This window comes from Phyllobates terribilis, unplaced genomic scaffold (genome assembly GCF_046119375.1).
Source record: "Phyllobates terribilis strain yellow unplaced genomic scaffold, ASM4611937v1 Scaffold_4__5_contigs__length_816908805, whole genome shotgun sequence".
Taxonomy (NCBI): domain Eukaryota; kingdom Metazoa; phylum Chordata; class Amphibia; order Anura; family Dendrobatidae; genus Phyllobates; species Phyllobates terribilis.
In genome coordinates, this window is record NW_027362764.1 from 131807178 (window position 1) to 131833104 (window position 25927).

Here is a 25927-nt window from a genome sequence, read left to right on the forward strand (position 1 = left end):
AACTATAAGAAATGCACTCAACCTCCATGGCCTGTATGCACACTCACCACGCAAGACTTCATTGCTGAACAAAAAGCATATTCAAGAGCATTTAAAGTTTGCTCAACAACATTTAGACAAGCCTGTGAAATTCTGGGAGAATATAGTCTGGTAGGATGAGACAAAAATTGAACACTTTGCATGCCATGATACACACCATGTTTGGATATCAAAAGGCAAAGCATATCACCTCAAAAACATTACACCAACAGTGAAGTTTGGAGGTGGGAACATCATGGTGTGCGGCTGTTTTTCAGCATACAGCACTGGCAAACTTCATATAATTGAAGGAAGGAAGAATGGACAAATGTACAGAGACATTCTTGATAAAAATCTGCTGCCATCTACCAGGATGATGAAGATGAAACTAGGGTGAACATTTCAGCAAGACAATGATCCCAAACACACAGCCAAGGAAACTCAATTGGTTTCAGAGAAAGAAAATAAACTGCTAGAATGGCCCAGCTGATCACCTGACCTGAATCCAATAGAAAATTTCTGTAAGGAACTAAAGCTAAGAGTTCATAGAAGGAGCCCACGGGAGCGTCAGGATTTGAAGAGTGTTTGTGTGGAAGAATGGGACAAAATCACACCTGAGCCATGCATGTGACTAGTTTCTCCATACAGGAGGTGTCTTGAAGCTGTCATCACCAACAAAGGCTTTTGTACAAAGTATTAAATACATTTCAGTAAGTGTGTTCAATACTTTTTCCTTGTGTCATTTCTCATTATTACACATAATTTATGGACATCTATGGGTTGATTTCTTTGCCTGTGTGGATTGGATGGGTTGTTACCAACATCTGGTGAGAATTTCATGTCAATAGCACCTTTAGAAATATATTTATTTAGAAAATTGGTGACGTGTTCAATACTTATTTCACCAGCTGTATGTTAGCAAGAAAAAAATAGATAGATGGAAGGGAGTATGACTGCAAGATCAGTTCACACAGGGTTTGCTGGTAGTCTGTTACCATGAAGACACATAAGTCTCCGTAGTAACTGTAGACCCAAAACTGTAGAATATTTTTAATGACAGCTATTTGCAAAGTTGCTTCATATTTGGAACAATACAAAACAGTGTTACCAAAAGGTCACCATAACCTTTAAATAAAAATATACTTTTGTCACAATGCAGATGCACATATCGCCATAAACTTTTATCTGAATAACTGAAAATACATTTCTATTTATCCACTCATGACTTAGAAATCTAACAATTTTTGCTATGGAATGTATGATATTAAATGAAAAGTATAAACGCATCCCAATATCTACAATATAAAATACATATATATATATATATATATATATTTATTTCACCTTTACTTTCTATAGATTTATTGTGAAACTGGATAATCCCAGTGCGAATGTAGTTGTAGGAAATGTATTGATTGTCCTCGACAAAGCTCCTAAAATTGGTCTCTACTGTGATTTTCAAAAACGGTATTTATGGTTTGACTTTACAGTTGCATCTGTATTCTCCAGCCGGATAAATATAAGCCTCTGGCTTACCAATAACCGCAGTAGCGCAGTATTTATAATGCTATGTGCAACTGTTTTCAATACAGCTTATTTTATTACATAACCAACAATGGCAGAGATCACCCACAAAAGGAACCTGCTGCACATTATTAGGGTAGACTTAAGCTCAGTGCACGTCTGTTCAAAGCCTTCATCGGTGTTTCCGTTGCCCTTTCTGGAAGTTTTTGAGGGAGGTTTAATGCGGCCAACAAGTTTATCAGATTCACCGGCATCTGTTTAAAAATGGATCCTGGTTGGCAGTGGTGTATCTTGAACGTCAAGTACCCCAATGGCAAAGCTCTAATGGGGCCCCCCAACCAATCCAAGTCTTTAATAGAAATGGCCTTTCATATTGGTTAAAGGGTCTTTTTGGGTCCCCTATGCTCCAGAGCCCGGGTGTGATTGCAACCCCTGCACCTGAGAGGCTTTTGAGAGGTGTAGGAGAGCGCAACGTTGGTGTTTAGACACATAGGCAAGGTAATGCTTTAGAAAAGGGATTGCCAAAAGCCTCTTCCAAAAGAAGGAAAGTTGGCACTGACCATTCTCCATTAGAACATGCCATCAGTAAATTACGGTAACTTCCAAAAACCAGAATACACCACATCAAGTTAATAAAAACATAGATACATTTATTAATTAAGGGCCCTTTTGGTGCCGTTTTCATGTGATTTTCTTTCCGTGTTTTTTTTTTTTAAATATAGTAATAAATGTAACACAAAATATTGTAACGAATGTGCAACAAAAATAATCTGTCTAAATGAAGTACAGTATACAGTATGTAGACAATTTTGCTTTGTTTCATGCTGCGGCTTTAATTGAAAAAGCCACAAGTATGAAAAGCTGTACATTTTGCTGAAAAGAACAGTTAAAGGGAATCTGTAAGCAGGTTTTTGCTACTTCACCTGAGAACAGCTTAATGTGGGAAAAGAGACCCTGATTCCAGTGATATATCTCTTTACTGGGTGCAGTAGTTGTGACACAATCAGAGTTTTTAAATGTAGCAGAGCTCAGAAGCTTTCCACACCCACACCACAGCTTTCTGTGTACATTGTCTATTGACAATGAGCTGCTAATCAATGCTGGAGGCGGAGTCAGACCAGTATGGGTAGTGATAATCTCCTGCTGATAAAACACTTCATTGTATTGAAACAACAGTACAGCGCCTAATAAGTGACACATCCCTGAAATCAGTGTCTCAGCCCCTACATCATGCTGCTCTCAGATTAAATAGCAAAAAGCTGCTGACAGATTCCTTTTAAGATATAAGGGACAGGGAGGTAAAAAGTCTGAGACTTCCTCATAATGCTCCCCTGCAGACGCCTAACTTGTTTTCAGTTGGATGTAGCACAGTACACAACTTCTTAGGGCAAAGATATTTTTTTCTTTACTTTTGATTTGGTCCTGTTCACTATAAATGAGCACTATGCCTTCTCGTCCCAAATTAGTGTTCCACGTAAGACATTTTTGCTCTCAAAGTTAATGTTAACGTACAATTACAGCATGCTTTGTACTGGCACAATATAAGTTGATCCTCTGTAATAATCATAGAATGTTAAAGTTGGAAGGGACCTCCAGGATCATCGTGTCCAACCCCCTGCTCAATGCAGGATTCACTAAACCATCTCAGACAGATGTCTGTCCAGCCTCTGAAGACTTCCATTGAAGGAGAACTCGCCACCTCTTGTGGCCGCCTGTTCCGCTCATTCATCACCCTCACTGTCAAAAAGTTTTAATGTACAGACTCCTTCTTTAGTTTAATGACATGTGTAATTCATTGAACAGGATTTATCATCCTGGATAAATCATGGTGGCACACCTACTGTAGCCCATCTCCTGTGCAGATGACCTAAGATGACTGACTTCTTCCATTGACCTTGTGAAATTTTGGTACTTAGCTTCACTTGATTTGTTCACTAGTGTCACAACCTCCAAACCACAGAGTATAAATGTGTCATTGGGGTGCCATCTTTACTGCTAAAAGCAATCACTGCGTATAAAATTGGATGCCATCATAAATATGGGCCATTTGTCATCCATTTATCAATCATAATCTACCGGGCACACAATATCCATGAAAAGAGAAACAGCGACATGGCACCCATAACTGTAGTAGCTACAGAACCATAGAAAAGTAATTGCACAATGCCCCTTTAACAACCACATTGTATCTACAGTGCCTATAACAAATACAATGTCACCATAAGATCCAGTGTATTTAGGATCAAAGATCCCCTAAAACTCTTTTTTACCCCAGAATACTATTATTACTTTAATATAGTGACCCTACAGCCATTATTGCTAAAGTTCCTCTTAATTAAGGAATTAAATGAAGTTTTCAATGGCTAACTCTGCCTGTCGACTACCAGAAAGGTCCAGTTCAACCTCTTTTTTTTCGGCTTCACATTTAGCCAGGAAAATCCTCCAAATATGTGACTGTATATTATGTAGTTCCATATACAGTAGTGTAAATGAAATGAGCTTTCATGATGAGAACAATAGTATACCATGTGCTATGCATTACTATGTAGGACATCTCTGTATTCCATATGACAAAAGACATTATTTTGGCACATTAGTAGGAGGACGATATCATGTTGAACGGGCTACTCTGCGGTAAATAAGAATCCTTTTATATTCCAAAATAGTTCTTTATTGTCCTAACACGATTCGGCACCAGACCGCCACCTTTCTCAACGTAAAAAAACGAGCATCAATTATTTTGGAACGTTGGGTCAATGGAAGCCTACAAATATGCTTAACCTGCACTGGGAGCAGTCTCAAAGTATATATGGAGTCTAGCAACAAAATGTCTAATTTTACCTTTGTCGTAAAGATATCTGACGAAGATTAGAAATAGAAACATGATGTAAACTACACAAGAGTAAAAGAAAGTTTTTAGTCACCCAAAACGAGCGTGGGATACTAATTCTGTGTGTGACTTCGATAAGATCCACAGCAGCACCGAGGACGGTTGGCCAATGATTGTTCCAATCCTCGTTGTGTAGCTATGATACCGACGGCTGGGGAATGATTGGGCACTCTCTGAATCTAGAAAGTGAGCAGCTATCAGCAGGATCATTGAGTGGTTCAGTCCCAGTTAAGACTATAAATGCTACGATCAGTGTTGTGCCTGAGACGCACAACACAATAAGGCGAGAAGAAATTGATCTACTGGTCTTTTTTGCCATATATCATGATTACTGCACTTAGATTGCACCCTTTTATCTCTTTGATTGTTTTTTTCCTTTCCCAAATCACTACTTTATTTATTTTTTTTACAAAGAGCCTCAGACAGAGTAGGTAGGTATGCCTCTGTTTATGGCCATAAAATCCAAAATCAATAATTTACTAAGTGTTAAAAATTCTATTAAGTAAAGCAGTGACATTTAAGACTGATGTGACGAGAGGTTCGTTAAAATGAAGTAGACGTTTACAATAGATATAACAGACAATCAGCAGAGATTTTCTCAGAAGAGAATCAAACTTCGACTAGTTATCCGAGCTGCAGTATAGTAATAGTCTACGACACGTCTGCCAACGCCAATTGCTCCATAGTAATATAGGAAGCGTCAAGGACCATTCACACATGTCTCACCATATACATCAAAGGTAAAGCAGGAGGTGACAAAATCAATAAAACCTTGAAAACTATCTATTAGCACTGAAAAGATCTGGTGGGTGAAGTGGTCTAATTCAGAAAAATCTATACCCCCAAATAATCCACAACTTTAGATACACTGCATAGACAGGAGGATAAAATAAATACAGTTCCTCCATGCACATAGTATAGTATTAAAAAATAAAGAACCATCTGATATCTTTCCTCTTAAAGGGGTGTTCTCAAGTTTAAAAATTATCCCCTATCCATGGGATAGGGGATAACTTTCTAATGGCTGCAGGTCCCCGATGCCAAGAACTGGAAGAGCCCCGGATGAATGAAGCAGAGGTCAATCATTCACACTACCACTATATTCATTCGTAACGGGAGCACCAGTGATTGTTGAGCACAGCGCTCAGCTGATCTATGGCTCCCTAATAAGAATGAAAAGAGGCCCCTGGTTCTTGGGATCGGTAGGCACCATGGTGGTCGAGCCCCCCAGCGATCGGAAAGTTAATCTCTATCCTTTGGATGGGAAATAACTTGTAAACTTGAGAATTCCCCTTTAACTAATCTACTTACATACTAGGGAATTACCTAAAAAGCAGTCTCCTAATATATCACCACTGATTTACTATCATTTAACCAGTAATAGTAGTTTTTGCATCTGTAAAATACGGGAATATTTACACATTTTAGCTTTTTTATCCCACAGGATAAAACAAACTTACATTTTCTTCTGTTCCAGACTTTTCCACAATGACTGCCGGTAACTGTAATCCTCCAGGAGAAGTTGGATTGGAGTATGTGCCAGCTTCGCCAACCAGAGAGACCACTCCATTACAATCCACCGAACTGTTTCTCTTGCCATTCTGTGTAAACCCGGGTGTGTTTGGATGGGAATTGGCGCTTGTTTGGCTCTGTATGCTATGGCGTCGTCCTGCACGTGGCACGAGCAAAGATCCTCTGTGACTATAACTGGCATTGCTTACTTCATCATCTGCAAATTCAGTCTCTGAGCAAAGGTCTCTAGAACGGAAATTAAATATGTTTCCATTGCTTTTCCGCCGTCTGCCAGAGATAGGAATAATGCCAATGCCAAGGAGAGACTAAAATAGAGCAAAAGTAAAAGAAAAGCTATTGGTTATTATTAATAATAATAATAATAATAATAATAATAAGTATTGCTCTCATCCCTGACAGATGTAAATAAAATGTATAGGTACATGAACTCTAGTGTATATATGGTGATCAACCTACCAGCTTCACACATGAGCTTACAGGCCTGTACATGATTTCCGAGGATAAAATATTACAAAAATAAGTCAACCCTTTCCTTTGATGCAACTGTTGTTTCAGTGCAATCTTAAAGTGACGTGACACCTGTCAAGATCTGATAGAGCGCACTTTAATCTGATCCAAATTAGCTGCAAACAAATAAGTGTAGAAAGAAATGACATTTGCTTTACTTGAAAGACTCGTACAAGGGCCACTTCCTCACGGAGAACATGAACAGGTGCACTAAGACCATATTCATTTGCAAAGATGAGTGATTTATGAACTAAAGAGATCTTCAAAGGAACATTTAAGTAAATAAACTCACTGACCAAATTTGGCTTCAGCGGCTATGGTCAAGGCTTGTCTACATACCAGAAAAGGTCAACGTTCATGATTAGATCTGGTGCTTGAGTAATAGTGGGGAAGGACGTAGCCTTCCCTAGGCACTGAAGTAGTTAAGGAAAGTGTTCCCTTAATTAATCCTCTCTGAACTGTGGTAGGCCAAGCTAAGGGGTTAGCTCTGGCATAGTTCCTTGTGGGCTGCAGTACCTGTAATCAGCCACAAGATGCCACTGTCCTGGGTGCAGATGTCAGGTTGAGTCTGCTAGCAGTGTTATAGACAGTGATGGGTTAAAGTTCTGTGATGACAGCTCACAGAGCGTGGGCACATTAGCAAAAAGCCTCTGTTTTAGTGTCCAGAGGGCAGTTAGAGATAGGACAGTGACCATTACGGGCAGCCTGAATATATGTGGCTGCTAGGGTAGACGGGAGCTCCATACCCTCAGACAGTGGGATCAATAGTGCAAAAGTCTCCCTACGCAAGAGCAAGAGTCCTGTTAGCCGGCCGGAGAAACTCAAAGGAAGTGTTGAGGACCCGGGGCACTTCTAGTCTGCAGGAAGCAGAAAAAGATAAATAGGACTCCAGGCTAAGACGTGGGGGAGAGATTGGATCCAGATCACTGTTAGTATTACAGAAGAGTCTCTTGGGCTAGAGATAGAGTCACAGAGATTCTTCACTCAAAGAGGGAACCAGGGCTGAAGATGTTGCCAGCGCCTGTGAGCGAGATGATAACCTGTCGGGCCTTATCCATTATATCTGCCTGAAAATATTGTACATATTCTTCTTCCCCAAGTAAAGTCCAAGTTCTGGTTAAGAACCTCGTGTCCTCTGAATTTATTGCTGCCCTGGTCCCAGAAGAGAAATGCCTGGAGACAGCCGCGATCGGATGGCTTGAAGTAAGTGAAAAGCACCACATACACAGCCACACTTCAGAGGGAGGACACGTATTGTCTGTAGGGTGCCAGAGCGAGAGGGGGCTACAGCTCGCCCACGACTACCTCGCTAGGGCACCTTACACTTGCACTGGGAAAATAGGCTTCGTATAAACTTTTATCTACCTACCTATCTATCTACCTACCTATCTATCTATCTATACAGTTGTGCTCAAAAGTTTACATACCCCGGCAGAATTTTTCCTTTCTTGGCCTTGTTTCAGACAATATGAATGATAACAAAAAAACGTTTTCTCCATTCATGGTTATTGGTTGGGTGAAGCCATTTATTGTCAAACTACTGTGTTTTCTCTTTTTAAATCTTAATGACAACAAAACACATCCAAATGACTCTGATCAAAAGTTCATGACCAGCTCAGGGGAATGGGGATGACTCGGTACCCGGGCCTTTAGCCTGGCCTTTAGGGATGTCGCGGTGGTCGGCTCCCGGGCCCGTACCCTGGGCCTCTCCTTTTTAAAAGGGGTTGGTGGTTTGTTAAGTTTATAAAAGCGTTCGTGACGCCACCTATGGCTTCTGGTGATGATCACCAGCGCTGCGCAGTCCACTGAGGCTGGTGATAAGGCAGCTGGATGGTATAGCTCCCCACAGGTGGAGCTGGGCCTCAGGGCAGTATAAGTACGGGGATGCGGGACAAAGAGACTCCGCCGGGCCAGAACAGAAACAGGGACGGACACGATAGTCACTTCAATACCTTTTACTGGTGGAAATTCAGGCACTCTCCGGGGCACTGTAGGGTGAAGGGTGTATGTCCAGATCCTCCCCAATGAGCAGGTTTTGGGCCTCTTGGTTCTGGCTTCTGCGTAGTAAGATTCTGACCTGCCTGGAGCTAGGCCTAACTTCGTCTCTGTCCTGCGCTGGCTGACTTTGTGGTAGGGCCTTCTCTTGGAGTGCACGCTCCCGACCTATGTGTCTCCTGACTCTGGTATGTATCAGCACTGTAGCGATCCTGGGACCTGTAGTTCTCCAGGGATTCAGGTTTATCTTACTGGGTCGTGGAGATCCCGGCAAGCTTCGAACCCGGTGTCCGGTAACTACTTCTTCTTCGGGGTGAGCTAATTAAGCTCCTCTGCCCCCTATGAACTAACTCTCTACTCTTTTGCCTTCGGCCTACTCGGACCCTCAATAGGCTACTCACACTAACGGCAGCGTGCCGCACTTCACCGATCTTATGGCGCCGGCACACCTAAAGCTCACCTCACTGAGCTACAACAGAGTCTAGAACGTGCTCCACTGCAGACTGACCTTTCTCAGGCTTTTGCACTGCAGGAACTCTCTCAACAGGTTTGCTTTCTATCATCTCCAGCTAAGACTAGACACAGACTCTGACTCACACAGACTAACTGCTGCCTGGCCCCACTTTCCCTTATATATCTCCCTAACGGGCTCCCTCTGGTGGTCTGAGGTGGAAGGTGGAGATGTGTGAATGGTTATGGGGGCCTCTTGTGGAGGAATCCTTCAATACACCCTTCTAGGATCTGTGATACTAAGCACAGCTGGGCTTCACATTCCCCCCTAGCTAAACTCAGCACTCCCAGGCTGAAGTACATTTTATAAAAACAGTAACAATAGAAAACATAAGCAATACTAGAACATTCTTCCCTTTATGGGAGGCACGAATCTTAAACGTTACATAACCAAAACAAATACAAAGCGTCCTCAGGATCCAAGTCTCCTATGGTGAGGTTCCCAAAAAGGATGTCCATCTCACAGGGTAGAGTACTTGGTGGTTTTGAGGGACCTGTCCTAAACCCTCTACGTAGGCCCTGGGGTGGCTGCAGGGCATGAAGATCTCAAGTTGGTCCTCCAAACGAGCCACTCCAGACAGGTTTTCCTTCTGAGGTCACCTAAAAGGGGCACTCCAGGGAGAGCAATTATATACATCAAGAGTTTTTGGGCTGCACACAGTCCTCAGCCACGCAGTTCATTATTCAAATAAAGAATTAATAGGAAAAAGCACAAATTAATAAACATATGCTTGAAAGCACACAGTTATGCAGTACATTACAATTTAATTTACAATACCCCAGGGGTAACTATATATATTTTCAGGAACTTTGACTATTTACTGAGTGTACCTAACAGGAGGGTTACCTCTTGTGCTGCGTACTGATCTGCGTAGTGCAATAGGTGGTGGGGTGTCAGTGTCTATATCCTCAGTTACTCTACCAGTTCTATGTGTAACCATGTTGTAAAACTGCCTTAACCTCTCTCTTGGACTGGCAAGTCTACCATTGGCTGGGCCCACTTGCTCCGCTTCTGCCGGGGATCCTTCGTCCGGGGATGCTTCTTGAGCTGGCTCTTCTGCAGCACTTACAGGTTCAACTTGCTGTGGAGGGTTTTCTGGCTGTTCATAGAATTGGAGTACTGGAATGATTACTGCACCTCCTATTTGAGGCCAATCCGCTGGGAAGTCTCCTAGGTCAGTGTGGATCACTGTTCCTTTAGGTTCTTCCTGGGTTGTAAAAGACACTTCTTCCTGAGTCTTTAGTAGATGTGGACACAATTTTAGATGGTCCCTGGACACTGTAGCAGATGTTCTTCCTCCATCATGACTAATTACGCAGGTCTTTTTGTTGTCAAACCTTGACGGTAACACAGTGTAGGGTTCTTTTTCCCATTGGTCGTCGAGTTTGTGGTTGCGTCTTTTCCTTTTTAGTACTGTTTCGCAAGGTGTGAAAGGTTCTGCGGGTGCGTTTTTGTTGTATTGAATTTCCTGTTTTTCTCTCACCCGAGTAAGACTGTCCTTGACACAAGCTTGTACCCTTCTGTACTGCTCTTGTCTGGTGGTGTCCCAGTCCTCAGTGGTCATATCAGCTTCAGGTTCTACAATACCAAGCTCCAGGTCCATGGGCAACTTCCCTGGTCTTGCCCGCATGAGATATGCCGGAGAGCAATTGGTGGAACTTACTGGTATGTGATTATACAGATTCACTAGGTCAGGTAATAGGTCTGGCCACTGGTTTCTCTCTTCAAGTGGTATGATCTTTAGCAGGTTGATGATGATGTTGTTCATCTTTTCACAGAGACCGTTAGTTTGGGGGTGGTACGGTGTAGTCCTGATCTTTTTACACCCGTACAGATGGCAGAACTCTTTGAACAATTCAGCCTCAAAGGCCGGGCCTTGGTCAGTCAGTACCTCCTCAGGGTGACCACCAGGAAACGTGAGTAATGATCCACCATAGTCAGAGCATAGGAGTACCCTGACCTGCTGGGGGACAGCTTGACATAATCAAGGGCCACGATCTCCAGAGGTCGAGTCGTCTTGATGGGTTGCAGGGGTGCCTTCTGGCTGCTGAAGTCTTTTCTTCTTAGGCTACAGGGTCCACAGTCCCGGCACCACCTCTCAATGGAGCTGCGCATCCCCACCCAGTAGAATCGACACTTCAACAGGGTCTCTAGCTTTTTCCAGCCAAAGTGCCCCGCCTGATCGTGGTAGGCCTCCAACACCATCTGAATGTTCGTCTTGGGGACCACTATCTGCCACACCATCTCGTGCGTTTTGAGATTGACGTACCTCCGGCACAACTTCTCCCGGTAGATAAACAGCCGGCTCCTCTCGTTCCACAGTTGCTTTGCTTGGAGAGACGCATCCTTCTCCAGAGAGGCACCTTCTTGGGTTATCAGCTGTTTAATGCGGCTGACAACCGGGTCAGTGTCCTGGGCCTCTTTCCAGCTGTGATGAGGCAGGGGGTTTAACGTTTTTCCACGCGGCTTCCTGGAGGCTCGTTGCTCGTGGATCATCCCATTCCGGTGAAAGGCAGGTAGCTCAATCTCTTCCAAGTCATCCACTTCTTCCTCCGTGTCTGACTGGTGAGGTCTCCTGGATAAGGCATTGGCGTTCCTGCGGCCCGCCCGATACTTTATGGTGAATTGGTAATTTGACAGCCGAGCCATCCATCGTTGTTCCATGGCTCCCAGCTTGGCTGTTTCAAGATGAGTTAAGGGATTATAGTCAGTGTAGGCAGTGAACTTGCTGGAGGCTAGGTAGTGCTTGAACCTTTCTGTGATGGCCCAGACCAAGGCCAGGAACTCCAACTTAAAGCTTCTATAGTTCTCTGGGTTCCTCTCAGTCGGGCGGAGCTTCCTGCTTGCGTATGCGATCACTTTTTCTTGCCCATTCTGCTTCTGACTCAAGACAGCTCCCAGTCCTTCGTTGCTGGCATCTGTATACAGCAGAAACGGTTGACTGTAGTCAGGGTAGGCTAGGATTTCATCACCTGTCAGGATCTCCTTCATTTCTTGAAATGATTCAGTCTGTTCTTTACCCCAATGAAATGGGGGGTTTTTGCCTTTGGGGGACTGCCCCACCAGGAGGTCTTGCAGAGGAGCTGCCTTCTTAGTGTAGTCCTTTACGAACCTCCGGTAGTATCCTACTAGTCCCAAGAACTGACGCACCTCCTTGAGGTTCTTTGGCTCCGGCCACTTCTGGATGGCTGTGACCTTCTCCGGGTCTGGTGCTACCCCTTCCGGACTGACAATGTGCCCCTGGTACTGTACCTTTCTCTTGAGCAGGTGGCACTTTGAGGGCTTCAACTTCATCCCGTACCGGGACAGTGACTCAAATACCTCTGCCAGGTGTTTCAGGTGGTCCTCGTACGTTCTGGAGTACACAATTACATCGTCCAGGTAAAGTAACACAGTCTCTAAGTTGCGGTGTCCCAGGCAGCACTCCATCAGTCTCTGGAACGTTCCGGGGGCATTGCAGAGTCCAAATGGCATACTGTTGAACTCGCAGAGTCCCATCGGGGTGGTGAAGGCTGTCTTCTCCCGATCCTCCTCAGCCACAGCGACTTGCCAGTACCCACTAGTGAGGTCAAGAGTAGAAAAGTAATTTGCAGACTTTAAGGCAGCCAGGGACTCCTCTATGCGTGGCAAAGGGTATGCATCTTTATGTGTAATGCGATTTACTTGACGGTAATCTACACACATTCTCATGCTCCCGTCCTTTTTCCTAACCAGCACTAGGGGAGCCGCCCAGGGACTACAACTATCCCTAATTACTCCCGCCTTCCTCATGTCATTCAGCATTTCTTTTGCCTTCTGGTAGTGAGCTGGGGTTATAGGCCTATAACGTTCTTTGATTGGGGAATGGTTGCCTGTGGGGATATGATGTTGAACCCCCTTAAACCTCCCGAAGTCAAGTGGATGCTTACTGAACACCTGCGAGTATTCTTGAACCACCCGGTGTACACCCTGTTTTTGATGGGCAGGAGTGGTGTCTGTCCCAACATGGAGCTGCTGGCACCAAACCTCCACCTGGGTTGCAGGGTCATTATCCTCCACTTCGTCTGGTGAGGTTAAGGACTCCGCCTCATGGATGCAGTTGTTGTTGACAGCATGTAATTTAGCAACAGTGGCATAACGTGGCAGTTTGACCTCATCTTCCCCTAGGTTAAGAAGACAGACAGGCACCCTCCCATTACGTACATCTACCACTCCCCTGGCAGTTAAGAGTGTGGGTCCTGTGCTCGGAGCAAAGGGGTTCTACTACCGCCTGGTAGCTCTGTCCTCTAAGACCTATGGCAGCTCTACACCAGATGAGCATTTCACTCATTGGGGGAACGACAATGGGTATGGGGTCTGTTACCCTCACGTTACCGATTTCACCATCTGTTAACTTTACTTGCTGTTGATACATCAGGACGTGGATCTCTCTCTGCAGTGCCCTCCTCTGTCTCGGTTTGGCAGTGTCAGCGATCTGTTGGAGCAAGAACACAACCTCTCCCAAACAGTTACCAACAACATTAGTGCCTAGTACCATATATGGGTTGCTGTCATCAGGGTTAGTCTCCACTACAATTAGTCCCTGGTCCTTCACCTTTACAGTCACATTCTTAACCCCGAGTAGGTTAAGGGGGAGTCCATTTGAAGCATATACAGACAAATTTGGAGCTGGCGGACGTAGATCATCCATGGACCAGAACCTCTTGTAGAGGACTTCAGGCATGATGGTTACCTGAGATCCTGTGTCCAGCAGGGCATGCGTCGGGATCCCATCCAACACAATGGACAGGAAAGGTCTTCCTCCGACGAACCTGTTGTACCAGTCTGATGGGCCTGATGAGTCTACTCCTGGGTGTCGGCCCTCGGACCCAGGGTTTTCTCGTTTAACGGACAATTCTGGGCGATATGTCCGGTCTTGCGGCAGCGGTAGCAGACTGGTTCCCTCGGTGGGCGGCGCTGGTCACTGGTCCTTGGCGAGGGTGGTGTTGGCCTCCTCCTCCTCCTCCGCATCCAGGGGACATCCTCAGGGCTATCGGCTAGCAGGATCTTCCCTCCTTCCTCGGGCTCCGTCCGCAGCTTCACGGCACTCAGCACAGTGGTCAGGGTTTTGCTCAACTGACGCACCTCAGAGCGCAGACTGTCCAGTTCTTTAGGGGACGTTGCTGGAACCTTAGCTTCAGCAGCCACTGGAGAAAAGGTGGGTGTTGCAGGCTCTGGGGTAGCCCCACCCTGGTAACGTTGGATGGTGTTTGTTTCCAGGGGCTGCAGTCCTTTTATAGCCATGTCCTTGAGATTGTCAAAGGTGGCATCTGGATGATCCAGGGACCACCAACGCACAGTCCTGCTCTCCTCTGGAGACCTCAGTCCCCGGACAAACTGTTCCTTCAGCATCTTGTTCTCATTCTCAACGCTGGCTGGGCTAACCTGGTTCAGAGACTGCAGGGCCCCCTGAAGACGCCAGGCGTAGTCCCGAACATTGTCCTCTGGTTGTTGGGAACAGCTGTAGAACCTCATCCGGAGGTCCGCCTCAGTAAGGTCCTCAAAGACAGTCTGCAGTTTTTGGAATATCACGGACACTGACTCCTGGTCTGCGGCCGACCATGTTTCCACTTCCCGTTCCGCAGCACCGGTCAGTTGTCCTAATACAACGGCGGCTCTTTGTTTGCCGGTCATAGAGTACATGTCCAAAATACCACATATTTTCCACTTGAATCCAGACAGGGTATCTGGTTTGCCGTTGTACTGTGGGAGCCACTTTGCTCCAGGAATGTACGGTAAAGTCATAGGAATAACAGGTGTTACAGGCGCTGCTGGTGGAGCGGCGGCTTCGGCCTGCCCATTATCGGGCGCGGGCTGAACTTCAGGGACGTTGACTGGTAGGTCGGCGTTCTGCTGTTCGACGGACATCTTAGCGCCCCCCTAGTTAACCGTGGCCTACCTTCTGGATTTTCTTCCGGTAGGCCGCAGCTCCGCAGGTGACGGTTGACTTCAGGACCTTGCGTCGCTTGCGTCCTACGTCAGAGCGTTCAGCGATGCTCCTTTCAGGACCTGGCGCTTCTAGCTTTGACGTCAAGGCGTGGGGCGTGTCCGAGACTTCGCGCTCTTTTGCAGGTGTGCCCCTTATTTTCCCGCGGTTACGCCCTTCTTCTCGCTCAACGGCCCAACAATGGCGGCTATCTTCACCACAACTTTACGTACGCAGTTCAGAATAAAGACGCACAGTACCCGGTGGCAACGGGCATAACACTTCGTCGTTGCAGCGGGCACGCAATCCTGTTCGTGACGCCAGAAGAGAGATGACCAGCCCAGGGGAATGGGGATGACTCGGTACCCGGGCCTTTAGCCTGGCCTTTAGGGATGTCGCGGTGGTCGGCTCCCGGGCCCGTACCCTGGGCCTCTCCTTTTTAAAAGGGGTTGGTGATTTGTTAAGTTTATAAAAGCGTTCGTGACGCCACCTGTGGCTTCTGGTGATGATCACCAGCGCTGCGCAGTCCACTGAGGCTGGTGATAAGGCAGCTGGATGGTATAGCTCCCCACAGGTGGAGCTGGGCCTCAGGGCAGTATAAGTACGGGGATGCGGGACAAAGAGACTCCGCCGGGCCAGAACAGAAACAGGGACGGACACGATAGTCACTTCAATACCTTTTACTGGTGGAAATTCAGGCACTCCCCGGGGCACTGTAGGGTGAAGGGTGTATGTCCGGATCCTCCCCAATGAGCAGGTTTTGGGCCTCCTGGTTCTTGCTGCTGCGTAGTAAGTTTCTGACCTGCCTGGAGCTAGGCCTAACTTCGTCTCTGTCCTGCGCTGGCTGACTTTGTGGTAGGGCCTTCTCTTGGAGTGCACGCTCCCGACCTACGGGGCCTATGTGTCTCCTGGCTCTGGTACGTATCAGCACTGTAGCGATCCTGGGACCTGTAGTTCTCCAGGGATTCCGGTTTATCTTACAGGGTCGTGGAGATCCCGGCAAGCTTCGGACCCGGTGTCCGGTAACTACTTCTTCTTCGGGGTGAGCTAATTAAGCTCCTCTGCCCCCTATGAACTAATTCTCTACTCTTTTGCCTTCGGCCTACTCGGACCCTCAATAGGCTACTCACACTAACGGCAGCGTGCCGCACTTCACCGATCTTATGGCGTCGGCACACCTAAAGGTCACCTCACTGAGCTACAACAGAGTCTAGAACATGCTCCACTGCAGACTGACCTTTCTCAGGCTTTTGCACTGCAGGAACTCTCTCAACAGGTTTGCTTTCTGTCATCTCCAGTCTAGACTAGACACAGACTCTGACTCACACAGACTAACTGCTGCCTGGCCCCACCTTCCCTTATATATCTCCCTAACGGGCTCCCTCTGGTGGTCTGAGGTGGAAGGTGGAGATGTGTGAATGGTTATGGGGGCCTCTTGTGGAGGAATCCTTCAATACACCCTTCTAGGATCTGTGATACCAAGCACAGCTGGGCTTCACATTCACATACCCTGGTGATTTTGCATTTAGTGCTGCTTCATTTTCCTCTACACAAATGGTCAAACTGTTGGTACCTCTCGGTTAATGAAAGAAAAATCCACAATGGTCACAGAAGTAACTTGAATCTGACAAAAGTAATAATAAATTAAAAATCTATGAAAATGAACAAATGAAAATCATACATTGCTTTTCAACCCTGCTTCCACAGAGTTTAAAAAAAAAATTAAACTCATGAAATAGGTCTGGACTGAAATGTTGGTACTCCTGAAAATAATGTGACAAAAGGGACATGTTAAATCAAGTTGTGTTCACTAATTAGCATCACAGGTGTCTACAATCTTGTAATCAGTCAGTGGGCCTGTATATAGGGCTACAGATACTCACTGTGCTGTTTGGTGACATGGTGTGTACCACACTCAACATGGATCAGAGGAAGCAAAGGAAAGAGTTGTCTCAGGAGATTAGAAAGAAAATTATAGACAAGCATGCTAAAGGTAAAGGTTATAAGACCATCTCCAAGCAGCTTGATGTTCCTGTGACTACAGGTGCACATATTATTCAGAAATTTAAGATCCATGGGACTGTAGCCAACTTCCCTGGATGTGGCCGCAGGAGGAAAATTGATGACAAATCAAAGAGACGGATAATACAAATGGTAACAAAACAGCCCAGGAAAACTTCTAAAGAGATTAAAGGTGAACTTCAAGCTCAAGGAACATCAGTGTCTGATCGCACCATTCGTCATTGTTTGATCCAAAGTGGACTTCATGGGAGACGACCAAGGAGAACACCATTGTTGAAAAAAAAAACATAAAAAAGTCAGACTGGAATTTGCCAAACTACATGATGACAAGCCACAAAGCTTCTGGGGGAATGTCCTATGGACAGATGAGACAAAAATGGAAGTTTTTGGCAAGGCACATCAGCTCTATGTTCACAGACGGAAAAATGAAGCATGTCAAGAAATGAACACTGTTCCTACTGTGAAACATGGAGGAGGCTCTGTTATGTTCTGGGTCTGCTTTGCTGCATCTGGCACAGGGTGTCTTGAATCTGTGTAGGGTACAATGAAATCTCAAGACTATCAAGGGATTCTAGAGAGAAATGTGCTGCCCAGGGTCAGAAAGCTTGGTCTCAGTCGCAGGTCATGGGTCTTGCAACAGGATAATGACCCAAAACACACAGCTAAAAACACCCAAGAATGGCTAAGAGGAAAACATTGGACTATTCTGAAGTGGCCTTCTATGAGCTCTGACCTAAATCCTATTGAGCATCTTTGGAAAGAGGTGAAACATGCCGTCTGGAAAAGGCAACCTTCAAACACGAGACAACTGGAGCGGTTTGCTCATGAGGAGTGGGCCAAAATACCTGTCAAGAGGTGCAGAAGTCTCATTGACAGTTATAGGAATCGTTTGATTGCAGTGATTGCCTCAAAATATTAAGTTAAGAGTACCATCACTTCTGTCCAGGCCTATTTCATGAGTTTCATTTTTTTTTTTTAAATTCTGTGGAAGCAGGGTTGAAAAGCAGTGTCTGACTTTCATTCGTTCATTTTCATAGATTTTTAATTTATTATTACTTTTGTCAGATTCAAGTTATTTCTGTGACCATTGTGGTTTTTTCTTTCATTAAACGAGGGGTACCAACAATTTTGATCACGTGTGTATTTCTATCTATCTCATATCTATTATCTATTTATCTCATATCTATCTATATATCTCATATCTATCTATATATCTCATATCTATTATCTATCTCATATCTAATAGCTATCTATCTAATATCTCTGTAACATCTATCTCTCATATCTATCTCTCATATCTATAATAATAATAAAAATAATTTTTATTTCATTATTCCGCAGCACTTTACAATTCAGGCCAAGAGGAGTGAGGGCCCTTCTCGCAAGCTTACAATCTATGAGGATCTATCTATCTAAAGATAAGAAAAGGCAGCACTCCATAAATAGGCAAAAAGTGTGGACTGTATGGGATCGACATTTCAATCCCATCACAGAATCTTTCTCTGCTTGAGAAAGATTCTGTGAGTTTTTTTAAATGTTTGCATTTAGAGCTGCTTGATTTTTCTCTATTTCTATCTATCTATCTATCTATCTATCTAGATATAAAAAGGAAGCAGCCATCCAAAAAAACGTGCAAATTACTGGACTTTTAATGGCCCAATAGTTTCGATTCATTGTGTAAATCTTTCATGAGGAAGGTTTACACTATGAATCGAAATGTCACTACATGGGCCATTAAAGTCCAGTAATTTGCACGTTTTTTTGGAGTGCTGCTTCCTTTTTTTATATCTATTTCTCAGGTTGGGCAATTGCTTAGGAAGCTTGCACCCGGATTTGGCTTTTGTTATATGGCTGGTACTGCTTTCATTTTTTCTATCTATCTATCTATCTATCTATCTATCTATCTATCTATCTATCTATCTATCTATCTATCATCAATCTATCTATCTATCCATCCATCTATCTATCTATCGGGAAAGTTATTATTATGAATGAAATATTACTCAACATGTTATGCCATATCCCTTTACTGAAGTCAATTTGTGATGTTTTGTGACTTTTTAAAAAAGTTGCAATTCAATATTTGAATAAAACCTCATTTCCAATGCTAACCATGTCCAATTTTGATAAGTGGCAAGAGTTGTGTAAAATCGCAAACAGTCACAATTTTTTGGGGGCAAAAATGTCATACACCAAATTTTGCAACTTTTTGAAGCTAGAAAACTTGATACAAGTCTTCCATAATATTTAAGGGGGTATGAAAAATGTAAATGACAACTTTGTATACTTAATAGTTTAGATACATGACCTGTCACATTGTGTTTTTTTCTCTATGTTTGGTGTGTACATTGGCAAAGCTCCAGATGGACACACTAAGCATTAACCGATGCATCATGGCATGAGCTGTCACCCATATGCTACTGTATAATGGTATTCAATTATGGGCACATCAGAAAGAGATTACACTGTATCTGGTAAATGAATGCCAGTTTAGAAAAAAGGTTCTTCAGCCTCCATGTACCATACACTTTGGAATCTTTTCCCAGTCTGTACAACAAATTGAAGCCATTAGTGGAGAATGGACATACCCAAAGGATATGTATTTAGTTTAAAATCATAAATTACCGGCTTTCGCCCACTCTCTTCATCAGATTCCCCTCTGTTAGTTCTTATATCATCATTATACTCGTCAACTTCAGAAGATTTTTTTTTCTTTCTTCGATTTCTTCGCTCTTTGGCACTTTTGGAGCTAAATGGTGATGCTTCACAAGAGCTGAACGAACCAGTATCAGGTCCTTTATTAGCCAGTGCCTGCTCAAGGGACAGAAAAGGCACATACTGTACGACACAAGGCAAACTAATTTCACATTGAAAAAACAGCTCTAAATATAAGCACATTCTACTATACCCCGAGATACTGAGGAAGACATTATGCTGATCCCCCCTTTTTCCAATATTCTTCCCAACAGTCAGTTCTCCACAACCTCGCTAACCTTGTATCAATGCAAATTCTTACATCCATTAAAAAAAAACCTCTTCCTAGGCGCCTCCTAACTGCCACTATGCTCTTCTGTCAGTGCCATAAACCCTGATACCCCAAATGGTTTTCTAGGATGTATATCTGACCAATCTGATAGTTTAGCAGTTATACATATTTTATAATGTAACATTACTTTAAGTCACAAAATTGACATATATTCGACAGACCAAGTGCACAAACCCAACAGACTATTGAGGAGATTTATCAGATTAATGCACCAGAATTCTGGAAAAAATTGCACAAAAAAATTGTCTTTAATGGGTTACATCATATTACCATATCTATCATGTGTTTTAGATACTTTCTCTGCCTTGTCCAACAAAGGAGCATGGCATCTCTGCAAAAGAATGTGCCTAAAATTATGGCACATATTTCTCATTCAAGTAAGCCAATTATTATGTGGTGTAAACGTAGACTCGACAGTCTGAACATATGCTAGACTTATTAACCATCACGAACCATTATGATAAATCTGGCTCATAGTAAGACTGTCTAGTCTAAGTTTACACTGTCTAAGAATTAGACAGTATTGATAAATTTGCCACTATGAGCTTAAATGAGCTGTACCAAGTTGTTACGTTTTTGAAGGTCGAGCATGAGCATCTCTGCATATTACTTTCTCTTTGGGACTGATGGAGATAGCCGAGTGCTGTATTTGGCTGTTTTCAGCAGTCTCAGAGAGAATGAGTAGAACAGACTTGCACATGCTCGACCTCCGCTCCAATCAGATGGATGTCTGCAGAGCCCCTTTCTTGGCATCTCTCGGTTACCGAACAGTTTTACCTATTCTGGCTATTCCCTATCAATAACTTAAAACTGATAAATCCACAAATAAACTATACTAAATCTGAGAACCAGTAATCTAATGTCATTTGCATTTCTATTAACCTCTTGCTCCTTTTTAAGTTGTTCCATAGCTTGTTGAAACTCCTTCTCCTTTGCTTCTGCCTCGGCAATGCTGGCTTGGTTCTGTTCTTCATAAGCCATGGCCACCACAGCAAGAATCAAGTTCACCAGATAAAATGAACCCAGAAAGATGACGAAGACAAAAAATATCATGTATGTCTTCCCTGAAGCTCGTAGAGTCTGCAAAATAAAAAAAAAAAGCCACAAAGTCATCACCAGTACTAATCTTAATAATGGCAAATCAAAAATATCGGGGAAGATTCATCAAAGTATTTTTGTCAAAAAAGTGGAGTAAAACACTTTGTAAAGCCGCAAATTTTTTGTGCAATGAAGAAAAAATGATGAGCTTTTTGGAGTTTTTCCGTCAGTTTCATGCAGCCCCACCAAAATGGGTGGAACTAGGTATAAGCCATGGTGGGAGATATCATGACTACACCCACCCGTAAAATTCATCAATAGTGCCTGCGTTTTTTACACCAGAAACGTTACTCCAGTCTCAGACTAGCATAACATTTCTGGCAAGGTGAATAAAGGCGCACGCCACTAATAAAAGGCGACAAATTCATTAAGTGACGTGCACCTCTTAATGAATTTATCGTATCTTATTCCTGCATAACCCACATTAAGATTAGCATACAAAACACCAGTCTTAATTAATCTGAAACATCATGTTGGAAGGAAATATGGTACTATCTTCAATATTCAATAAAACTATGATGGAATACAATTCTACAATAATATCAATACAACACACCCTTAAAGTATTTTAAGTAATTAAGTTAAATAAAAATTAAACTGTACTTTCAACAAACTTTGCATATATCAATAGTACAGGAGAATATAAGAAATTTTGTGATAAATCAGTTTTCTTCCCCACTTATCAGACCTGCTAGGTCCCCATGGCATGTGACACAGCCCATTATACTCTATGTAGAGGGGAGGAGGAGTTGGAGTGAGGAGCAGAGAGAGGAAACAAGCAGAGGGAGAAATAGAAGGATCAAGCTAAGCTTTCTAAAAAGTCATTTACATCACCCGAGAGCCGATTCACATAACGGCAGCTCAGCTCGGCTATATAATTTCCTTCATACTGCTGCAGCTTCTCTCCGTATGCTAAAAAATGAATAAAGAGTAGGAACCCCTCTCTGTGTGCTGTGTTGAGCATGGGAGACATCACTTCAGCCAGTCTCCTCCACCCAGCTCCTAGTGGATTGCAAATTTGAGATAGAGCATGGAGAGGGGGAAACCGGTGAAAATACAGGATACAAGTTATATAATGGCCAGAAATAGTGTTATTCCTAATGCACACACACGGAACAGCTTATTCTACAAAGTTTCTTGAAAGTACAGAAAACTTTTAAGCAAATTCTACTAATTTTAATTAAAATCTACGTCATGTTTTTTTCCTTTAAAAGGAACCTGTCAGGCGATTTATGCTACCCAACCTGCTGGCAGCATGAATCACAGCCTGGCTGACTGATTGCAGCCTGGTATATTATTCTCTGAAACTCTCCAGCGTATCAAAGAAAATATAGTTTGACTATCCAGCCTGGGTCCATAGCCAGAGACCAGAGTACTCAGACTTCGCCCCGGCTGGCTCTTCCCAGAACTGCTAGAGGTGACTGACAGGTCTCTCTTTATGTATCCGCAAGGGAGAGATCTGTCAATCAGTTGCAAAAGCACTGGGAAGAGAAAGCCTGGGGGGGTGGAGCAGGTATCCAGATATGGTCCCAGGCCAGATCTTCAAAATGTTTCCGAGATTAATATACTCGGCTGCAATCGTTTGGGCTGCATGAATCGCCTGACAGGTTCCCTTTAAGGAGAATCTTGCAGAACCCTTTTACATATGGAAGTAGTGGAATGGCTGCATGAGCTGTTGTCCCCCAATAAAAATATTTTCTTTTTTTGTAGAAATTCAGTTTGTCAATCATGAGAAATCTAATGTAGAAATGATATACAGGTTAGGCAAGAAGTGTACTAGGAGTGTATCAATTCACTTGGACTTCTTCTTCCAAGTGCGGTGACTTTCCCCAGTGCACTTCCAGCCTGGCCTCTATATGGCTTTTAAACTAGATTTCTCATGACTGGCATGTTGGATCTTTACAAAAAATGTATAATTTTAGGGGGAGGGACAAGCACCAATACAGACAGTAAAAATATGCTGACAGGCATCTAAAAAGGAAAAAACTAGATCCAAAATTTGATTAAATGATTTTTAAGTGATTGATTACCTGTTGATATAAGTTCTCCCAAAAGTCTTGTGTCATAAGTCGGAAAAGAGAAAGGAAAGCCCATCCAAATGTATCAAAGCTGGTATAACCATAATTGGGGTTTTTGCCAACCTTCAAACAAGCAAAACCTTCAGGGCATTTCCTGTAGACAACAACAAAGAGTCATATTAAGAATATTTCTCATGTGTATTGTATGTGATTGTCCATTCTTCAATAAGAATGAATAGTCCTGCTATGTTTGCCACCTATTCGTGCATAGAAAACACAATACATAGATAGATATATAGTTAAAGAGACCCTGTTACATGAAAAAACGCTATTAACCTGCAGATATTGGGTTAACTTGCAGGGCGCCTGCACTTAGACCCTTGTTGCTGGGAGGAAATTAACTTTATTCCTCCCGGCAGCGTGCAGGTTTCAGTCACGGGGGTGGCGCCGGCACAGGTTCAGTCACCTCTCTGACAATAGAAAGCGGCAGCTGTAACTGCGCCCCTGGCATTGACAGCCAGCCGTCAGTCATTGCCAGGGATGTGGTTACTGCCGGCGTTCCCAATATACAGAGTGGTGACTGATCCTGTGCCGGCGCTGCCCCCATGACTGAAACCTGCACGCTGCCAGGAGGAATAAAGTTAATTTACTCCCAGCATGGGGATTGAAAGTGCAGGTGCCGGGCAGGTTCAGAACGCTGTTAAGATGCAGATTAACCCCATATCTGCAGGTTAATAACGTTTTTTTCATGTAACAGGTTCCCTTTAAAGAGCAATATTTCCAGTCATATTAAGAAGAATAACAGTAAAATAATAAAATATCTAAATACTGCAAATTTAAAGCAACTAATTAAAAAAAATTCTACTTATCCAGCCAACATGCCCCTTAGATGTTAAATAAAATTATTGCTGAAAGACATCTATGCTGTATGCATGATCCAGGAAAATATTATTGGTTAGGAATGCTGTTGTCAGCCAAAACAAAATACTGAATGCAATGTTGCACTGAATATATTTGGTTTGGAGGGGACCTGAATATCTGAACGTTCCAATATTTCTATAAAATAAATTTTTGATTGAATGATGTCATTTAGTTTCTAAATCATATATTGCCAACACCAATTCTGATGGACAGGTGCACAATCAACAGTCAACCCAGACCCTAATGCATCCTGGAGTCCAAAATATCCTCCTGTCACATAAGAAGATGCCGGTATTATAAAAGGAATATAACAGGGGGGCCCAGTTATATATTTTACATTGAGGTCCAGGAGATTTATGGAAACCTATAAGCTTTATTTTATAAATAAAGCAGAGCTGTGTAGGCCAGTGTGACACAAATCCAACAATATCTCTTTGGTCTGGATTTGTTGAGCCATTGTAGAGAAATCCGACTTTTTAACCTTTATTCAAATTGGACAGTAAGAGCGATGAGGGACCCATTTTATGATTTCCCCGCCCAGGGCCGTCTTCTACTGTTTGATTAACAGTGGATACAGAGGCTGTGGTGGTTTAAGTCACATTAATACCATCTCTAAACCAATATCTTGCAGATGCACCACTCTTTATGCAGGTGCATATCTAGGGGGTGCTGGAGGAACAGACAGCACTTTTGCCCCAGGCGCAGCCGGCAGAGGGGCGCCATCGGGCTGCATGATGCAGCAGTCCGAAGTGTCTCCCTGGCGGCTGCATTTTGCCGCCCCACCCATAGTGGGAGTCGACCATTCTCTTTGCCAGCTGTCAAGCTGATAGCCAACTTGAAGAAAGTGCAACACACCAAAATTTGAGGACCATATGGCTAGCAAGGGGGTAAATTTAAGGACACAGTATGGGGAGGAAGGGGGCGGGATGGGTGCAGACACAGTATGGTGGTTCTACTACTGGTGGTTCTGGTGATGTATTTCTGTACTGATGAGGGTTGTGATGCTGTGTTTCTGTACTGATGGGTGTTCTAGTATTGTATTTATATACTGTGGGTGATTTTAGTGATGGATTCTTGTGGCTGTTATTGGTTCTGATCCTGTACACATGTAACAATCCATAACCTGTAAAATTATGTGATACATGGCTATGCTAATAAAGTGTTGTGTCATTTGACAAGTTAAGGGTTACTATGTTTTTATATACACTGCTAAAAAAAATAAAGGGAACACTCAAATAACACATCCTAGATCTGAATGAATGAAATATTTTCATTGAATACTTTGTTCTGTACAAAGTTGAATGTGCTGACAACAAAATCACACAAAAATCATCAATGGAAATCAAATTTATTAACCAATGGAGGCCTGGATTTGGAGTCACCCCCAAAATTAAAGTGGAAAAACACACTACAGGCTGATCCAACTTTGATGTAATGTCCTTAAAACAAGTCAAAATGAGGCTCAGTATTGTGTGTGGCCTCCACGTGCCTGTATGACCTCCCTACAATGCCTGGGCATGCTCCTGATGAGGTTGCGGATGGTCTCCTGTGGGATTTCCTCCCAGACCTGGACTAAAGCATCCGCCAACACCTGGACAGTCTGTGGTGCAACACGACGTTGTGGATGGAGCGAGACATGATGTCACAGATGTGCTCAATCGGATTCAGGTCTGGGGAACGGGCGGGCCAGTCCATAGCTTCAATGCCTTCATCTTGCAGGAACTGCTGACACACTCCAGCCACATGAGGTCTGGCATTGTCCTGTATTAGGAGGAACCCAGGGCCAACCGCACCAGCATATGGTCTCACAAGGAGTCTGAGGATCTCATCTCGGTACCTAATGGCAGCCAGGCTACCTCTGGTGAGCACATGGAGAGCTGTGCGGCCCTCCAAAGAAATG

General features: G+C 43.6%; 1 protein-coding gene across 12 annotated transcripts in view; it reads right to left on the bottom strand.

Moving 5' to 3' along the window:
- Nucleotides 1-25927, bottom strand: part of LOC141265097 (sodium channel protein type 5 subunit alpha-like) — a 558194-nt gene that overhangs the window by 243744 nt on the left and 288523 nt on the right. For all 12 annotated transcript variants that reach the window (XM_073677736.1, XM_073677738.1, XM_073677744.1 and 9 more), the window contains exons 9-12: nucleotides 23119-23260; nucleotides 20873-21070; nucleotides 19570-19755; nucleotides 5893-6270 (exon numbers count right to left, since the gene is read on the bottom strand). In XM_073677736.1, coding sequence (XP_073533837.1) covers nucleotides 5893-6270; nucleotides 19570-19755; nucleotides 20873-21070; nucleotides 23119-23260 — 904 coding nt within the window. The remainder of the gene's footprint in view (nucleotides 1-5892; nucleotides 6271-19569; nucleotides 19756-20872; nucleotides 21071-23118; nucleotides 23261-25927) is intronic.